This window comes from Salmo trutta, unplaced genomic scaffold (assembly GCF_901001165.1).
Source record: "Salmo trutta unplaced genomic scaffold, fSalTru1.1, whole genome shotgun sequence".
Taxonomy (NCBI): Eukaryota; Metazoa; Chordata; class Actinopteri; order Salmoniformes; family Salmonidae; genus Salmo; species Salmo trutta.
In genome coordinates this window covers 545,810-553,309 of record NW_021822222.1, presented here as the reverse complement: position 1 = coordinate 553,309, position 7,500 = coordinate 545,810, and the positions used below count along the sequence as shown (strand labels likewise).

Here is a 7,500-nt window from a genome sequence, read left to right as displayed (position 1 = left end):
GCTGTCAGGTGGGTGGAGGGGTGGAGGGATCTCCCTGGTGCTGTCAGGTGGGTGGAGGGGTGGAGGGATCTCCCTGGTGCTGTCAGGTGGGTGGAGGGATCTCCCTGGTGCTGGCAGGTGGGTGGAGGGGTGGAGGGATCTCCCTGGTGCTGGCAGGTGGGTGGAGGGGTGGAGGGATCTCCCTGGTGCTGTCAGGTGGGTGGAGGGGTGGAGGGATCTCCCTGGTGCTGTCAGGTGGGTGGAGGGGTGGAGGGATCTCCCTGGTGCTGTCAGGTGGGTGGAGGGGTGGAGGGATCTCCCTGGTGCTGGCAGGTGGGTGGAGGGGTGGAGGGGTCTCCCTGGTGCTGTCAGGTGGGTGGAGGGGTGTGTGTTAGTGGGGGGGGGGGGTGTTTTAATGTGTGTGTGTGTGTGTGTGTTAACTTCCCTGGGCCAGATGGACGTTAGCGTCCCACCCTAGTCAACAGCCAGTGGAATCACGTGGCGCTAAATACAAATACCTAAAAAATGCTAGAACCTCAATTTCTCAACCACAGCTAAATGCAGCACTAACCTTTGATGATCTTCATCAGATGACACTCCTAGGACATTATGTTATACAATACATGTATGTTTTGTTCAATCAAGTTCATATTTATATCAAAAACCAGCTTTTTACATTAGCATGTGACGTTCAGAACTAGCATTCCCACCGAAACTTCCGGTGAATTTACTCAATTACTTATCATAAACGTTGACAAAATACATAACAATTATTTTAAGAATTATAGATACAGAACTCCTTTATGCAATCGCTGTGTCAGATTTTAAAATAGCTTTTCGGTGAAAGCACATTTTGCAATATTCTGAGTACATAGCCCGGCCATCACGGCTAGCTATTTTGACACCCACCAAGTTTGGGACAACCTAAACTCAGAATTACTATAAGAAAAATTGGATTACCTTTGCTGTTCTTCGTCAGAATGCAATCCCAGGACTTCTACTTCAACAACAAATGCTGTTTTGGTTCCAAATAATCCATAGTTATATTCAAATAGCTCCGTTTTGTTCGTGCGTTCAGGTCACTATCCGAAGGGTGACGCGCGAGTGCATTTCGTGACAAAAAATGTAAAAATATTCCATTACTTTATTTAGCAGCATGTCAAACGCTGTTTAAAATCCATTTTTATGCTATTTTTCTCGTAAAATAGCGATAATATTCCAACCGGGCAACATTGTATTCATTCAAAGGCTGAAAGAAAAAAATTGAGAAGTCTCGTGAATGCGCATCTCAGTCTCACTGTCCCCAGGCTGACCACTCACAAACAGAGCTGCTGTTCTTTGCCCAGAGACAGCAGACACCCCAGTCCACTTTCTGGCGGCTTTAGAGAGCCAATGGAAGCCTTAGAAAATGTCACGTTACAGCAGAGATGCTGTATTGTTGATAGAGATGCCACAGAAGGAGAACAAATTGTCAGACAGGGCACTTCCTGTATGGAATCTTCTCAGGTTTTGGCCAGCCATATGAGTTCTGTTATACTCACAGACACCATTCAAACAGTTTTAGAAACTTTAGGGTGTTTTCTATCCAAATCTACTAATTATATGCATATTCTCGTTTCTGGACAAGAGTAGTAACCAGTTTAAATCGGGTATGTTTTTTATCCGGCCGTGCAAATACTGCCCCCTAGCCCAGACAGGTTAATGGGGGTGTGTTTTAATGTGTGTGTGTGTGTTAATGTGTGTGTGTGTTAATGGGGGTGTGTTTTAATGTGTGTGTGTGTGTGTGTGTGTGTGTGTGTGTGTGTGTGTGTGTGTGTGTGTGTGTGTGCGCGCGCTGCAGGTCTGAAGCAGAACGGTATCCGTCCGTCGGTGCCTGCGGTGAGGAGAGCTCTGGAGAACACCGCTCTGAAGGTCGACGCCATCGAGGTCTTCGCACAGGGATACGGAATCATACAGGCAAGACTCCTCCTCTTCTGAGTTGGACAGGAAGTTGGACAGGAAGTTCTATATGTTCAGTAGAACTAGTGTCTACTGTATAGTGGAGAACTGGGGTCTATAGTGGAGAACTGGTGTCTACTGTATAGTGGAGAACTAGTGTCTACTGTATAGTGGAGAACTGGTGTCTACTGTATAGTGGAGAACTAGTATCTACTGTATAGTGGAGAACTGGTGTCTACTGTATAGTGGAGAACTGGTGTCTACTGTATAGTGGAGAACTGGTGTCTACTGTATAGTGGAGAACTGGTGTCTACTGTATAGTGGAGAACTGGTGTCTACTGTATAGTGGAGAACTAGTATCTACTGTATAGTGGAGAACTGGTGTCTACTGTATAGTGGAGAACTGGTGTCTACTGTATAGTGGAGAACTGGTGTCTACTGTATAGTGGAGAACTGGGGTCTATAGTGGAGAACTGGGGTCTATAGTGGAGAACTGGTGTCTACTGTATAGTGGAGAACTGGTGTCTACTGTATAGTGGAGAACTGGTGTCTACTGTATAGTGGAGAACTGGTGTCTACTGTATAGTGGAGAACTAGTATCTACTGTATAGTGGAGAACTGGTGTCTACTGTATAGTGGAGAACTGGTGTCTACTGTATAGTGGAGAACTGGTGTCTACTGTATAGTGGAGAACTGGTGTCTACTGTATAGTGGAGAACTGGTGTCTACTGTATAGTGGAGAACTAGTATCTACTGTATAGTGGAGAACTAGTGTCTACTGTATAGTGGAGAACTGGTGTCTACTGTATAGTGGAGAACTGGTGTCTACTGTATAGTGGAGAACTGGTGTCTACTGTATAGTGGAGAACTGGTGTCTACTGTATAGTGGAGAACTGGTGTCTACTGTATAGTGGAGAACTGGTGTCTCCTGTATAGTGGAATTGAACTGGTTTCGCTGCGTTTTTTACAGGTGGACCGAGCTGTAGACTACCTGACCCAGCATGCCTCTCTCCCCACCTCTAACCTGGGCTTCACTGTTACCGTGGGAACGCAGCGAGGCATCTACCTCCGAGACCCCACCCAGGTCCTGACCCCCTCTGACCACGGGGTCGGCATCGAACCCGTTTTCCCCGAAAATACCGGTATTACACACACACACACACACACACACACACACACACACACACACACACACACACACTGCATGATTGGTGATTGGTCTGTCTTCTTTAGTTTCCTCTAATGATTGGTCCATTCTACTTCCTGTTTGACAGAGAACACGGAACGTATTTCTCTGCAACTGCACCTGGCCCTGACATGCTCCGCCCCCTGGGTGCAGTGCCCCTCCCACCTGGAGCTGATGAACCAGTGTCGTCACGTCAACGTCAGAGTCGATCCCCTGGGGCTCCGAGAGGGACTGCATTATACTGAGGTACGGAGAGGAGGGAGAGAGGGACTGCATTATACTGAGGTACGGAGAGGAGAGAGAGGGACTGCATTATACTGAGGTACGGAGAGGAGAGAGAGAGACTGCATTATACTGAGGTAGGGAGAGGGAGAGAGAGAGGGAGGGACTGCATTATACTGAGGTACGGAGAGTGAGAGAGGGAGGGACTGCATTATACTGAGGTATGGAGAGGAGAGAGAGGGACTGCATTATACTGAGGTACGGAGAGGAGAGAGAGAGAGAGGGACTGCATTATGCTGAGGTACGGAGAGGAGAGAGAGAGAGAGGGACTGCATTATACTGAGGTACGGAGAGGAGAGAGGGAGAGAGGGACTGCATTATACTGAGGTACGGAGAGAGAGAGAGAGGGACTGCATTATACTGAGGTACGGAGAGGAGAGAGAGGGACTGCATTATACTGAGGTAGGGAGAGGGAGAGAGGGACTGCATTATACTGAGGTAGGGAGAGGGAGAGAGGGACTGCATTATACTGAGGTAGGGAGAGGAGAGAGAGAGGGACTGCATTATACTGAGGTACGGAGAGGAGGGAGAGAGGGACTGCATTATACTGAGGTACGGAGAGGAGAGAGAGAGAGGGACTGCATTATACTGAGGTACGGAGAGGAGAGAGAGAGAGGGACTGCATTATACTGAGGTACGGAGAGAGAGAGAGACTGCATTATACTGAGGTACAGAGAGGAGAGGGACTGCATTATACTGAGGTATGGATAGGAGAGAGAGAGAGAGGGACTGCATTATACTGAGGTATGGAGTGGAGAGAGAGGGACTGCATTATACTGAGGTACGGAGAGGAGAGAGAGGGACTGCATTATACTGAGGTACGGAGAGGAGAGAGAGGGACTGCATTATACTGAGGTACGGAGAGGAGAGAGAGGGACTGCATTATACTGAGGTATGGAGAGAGAGAGAGGGAGGGACTGCATTATACTGAGGTACGGAGAGGAGAGGGACTGCATTATACTGAGGTACGGAGAGGAGAGAGAGGGACTGCATTATACTGAGGTACGGAGAGGAGAGAGAGAGAGAGAGAGGGACTGCATTATACTGAGGTACGGAGAGGGAGAGAGGGAGGGACTGCATTATACTGAGGTATGGAGAGGAGAGAAAGGGACTGCATTATACTGAGGTACGGAGAGGGAGAGAGAGGGACTGCATTATACTGAGGTATGGAGAGAGAGAGAGAGGGACTGCATTATACTGAGGTACGGAGAGGGAGGGAGAGAGAGAGAGGGACTGCATTATACTGAGGTACGGAGAGGGAGAGGGACTGCATTATACTGAGGTACGGAGAGGAGAGAGAGGGACTGCATTATACTGAGGTACGGAGAGGAGAGAGAGAGAGGGACTGCATTATACTGAGGTACGGAGAGGAGAGAGAGGGACTGCATTATACTGAGGTACAGAGAGGAGAGAGAGGGACTGCGTTATACTGAGGTACGGAGAGGAGAGAGGGACTGCATTATACTGAGGTACGGAGAGGGAGAGAGAGAGGGACTGCATTATACTGAGGTATGGAGAGAGGGAGAGAGGGACTGCATTATACTGAGGTACGGAGAGGGAGAGAGAGAGAGGGACTGCATTATACTGAGGTACGGAGAGGAGAGAGAGAGAGAGGGACTGCATTATACTGAGGTACGGAGAGGAGAGAGAGAGAGGGACTGCATTATACTGAGGTACGGAGAGGAGAGAGGGAGAGAGGGACTGCATTATACTGAGGTACGGAGAGGAGAGAGAGGGACTGCATTATACTGAGGTAGGGAGAGGGAGAGAGGGACTGCATTATACTGAGGTAGGGAGAGGGAGAGAGGGACTGCATTATACTGAGGTAGGGAGAGGGAGAGAGGGACTGCATTATACTGAGGTAGGGAGAGGGAGAGAGGGACTGCATTATACTGAGGTACGGAGAGGAGAGAGAGAGGGACTGCATTATACTGAGGTACGGAGAGGAGAGAGAGAGGGACTGCATTATACTGAGGTACGGAGAGGAGAGAGAGGGACTGCATTATACTGAGGTACGGAGAGTGAGAGAGGGAGGTACTGCATTATACTGAGGTACGGAGAGTGAGAGAGGGAGGGACTGCATTATACTGAGGTACGGAGAGTGAGAGAGGGAGGGACTGCATTATACTGAGGTACGGAGAGGAGAGAGGGAGAGAGGGACTGCATTATACTGAGGTACGGAGAGTGAGAGAGGGAGGGACTGCATTATACTGAGGTACGGAGAGGAGAGAGGGACTGCATTATACTGAGGTACGGAGAGGAGAGAGAGGGACTGCATTATACTGAGGTACGGAGAGGAGAGAGGGACTGCATTATACTGAGGAGAGGGAGAGAGAGGGACTGCATTATACTGAGGTACGGAGAGGAGGGAGAGGGACTGCATTATACTGAGGTACGGAGAGGGGAGAGAGGGACTGCATTATACTGAGGTACGGAGAGGAGAGAGAGGAGAGGGACTGCATTATACTGAGGTACAGAGAGGAGAGGGACTGCATGATACTGAGGTACGGAGAGAGAGAGAGGGACTGCATTATACTGAGGTATGGAGAGGAGAGAGAGGGACAGCATTATACTGAGGTACTGAGAGGGAGAGAGAGGGACTGCATTATACTGAGGTATGGAGAGAGAGAGAGAGAGGGACTGCATTATACTGAGGTACGGAGAGGGAGAGAGAGACTGCATTATACTGAGGTACGGAGAGGAGAGAGAGGGACTGCATTATACTGAGGTACGGAGAGGAGGGAGAGAGAGAGAGGGACTGCATTATACTGAGGTACGGAGAGGAGAGAGAGAGACTGCATTATGCTGAGGTACGGATAGGAGACAGAGAGAGAGGGACTGCATTATACTGAGGTACGGAGAGGAGAGAGGGAGAGAGGGACTGCATTATACTGAGGTACGGAGAGAGAGAGAGAGGGACTGCATTATACTGAGGTACGGAGAGGGAGAGAGAGAGAGGGACTGCATTATACTGAGGTATGGAGAGTGAGAGAGGGAGGGATTGCATTATACTGAGGTACGGAGAGGAGAGAGGGAGAGGGGACTGCATTATACTGAGGTACGGAGAGAGAGAGAGGGACTGCATTATACTGAGGTACGGAGAGGAGAGAGAGGGACTGCATTATACTGAGGTAGGGAGAGGGAGAGAGGGACTGCATTATACTGAGGTAGGGAGAGGGAGAGAGGGACTGCATTACACTGAGGTAGGGAGAGGGAGAGAGGGACTGCATTATACTGAGGTAGGGAGAGGGAGAGAGGGACTGCATTATACTGAGGTAGGGAGAGGAGGAGAGAGGGACTGCATTATACTGAGGTACGGGAGAGGAGGAGAGAGAGAGGGACTGCATTATACTGAGGTACGGAGAGGAGAGAGAGAGAGAGAGGGACTGCATTATACTGAGGTACGGAGAGGAGAGGGACTGCATTATACTGAGGTACGGAGAGAGAGAGAGAGAGAGAGAGGGACTGCATTATACTGAGGTACGGAGAGGAGAGGGACTGCATTATACTGAGGTATGGATAGGAGAGAGAGAGAGAGGGACTGCATTATACTGAGGTACGGAGAGGAGAGAGAGGGACTGCATTATACTGAGGTACGGAGAGGAGAGAGAGGGACTGCATTATACTGAGGTACGGAGAGGAGAGAGAGGGACTGCATTATACTGAGGTACGGAGAGGAGAGAGAGAGGGAGGGACTGCATTGCTGAGGTACGGAGAGAGGGACTGCATTATACTGAGGTACGGAGAGGAGAGAGAGGGACTGCATTATACTGAGGTACGGAGAGGAGAGAGAGGAGAGAGAGGGACTGCATTATTCTGAGGTACGGAGAGGGAGAGGTACAGAGAGGGAGAGGTACGGAGAGGGAGAGACTGCATTATACTGAGGTACGGAGAGGAGAGAGAGGGGACTGCATTATACTGAGGTACGGAGAGGTTAGAGAGATGGACTGCATTATACTGAGGTACGGAGAGGAGAAGAGAGAGGGACTGCATTATACTGAGGTACGAGAGGAGAGAGAGGGACTGCATTATACTGGAGGTACGGATAGAGAAGGGACTGGGCGTTATACTGGGTACGGAGAGGAGAGAGGACTGCATTACTGAGGTATGGAGAG

The 7,500-nt window shown here is 49.6% G+C and overlaps 1 protein-coding gene across 1 annotated transcript in view; it reads left to right on the top strand.

Moving 5' to 3' along the window:
* The window catches only part of LOC115181181 (tripeptidyl-peptidase 2-like), a 24,060-nt gene that overhangs the window by 15,744 nt on the left and 816 nt on the right, over positions 1-7,500 (top strand). Inside the window, exons 11-13 of the mRNA XM_029743210.1 lie at positions 1,820-1,935; positions 2,888-3,059; positions 3,192-3,383. Coding sequence (XP_029599070.1) covers positions 1,820-1,935; positions 2,888-3,059; positions 3,192-3,383 — 480 coding nt within the window. The remainder of the gene's footprint in view (positions 1-1,819; positions 1,936-2,887; positions 3,060-3,191; positions 3,384-7,500) is intronic.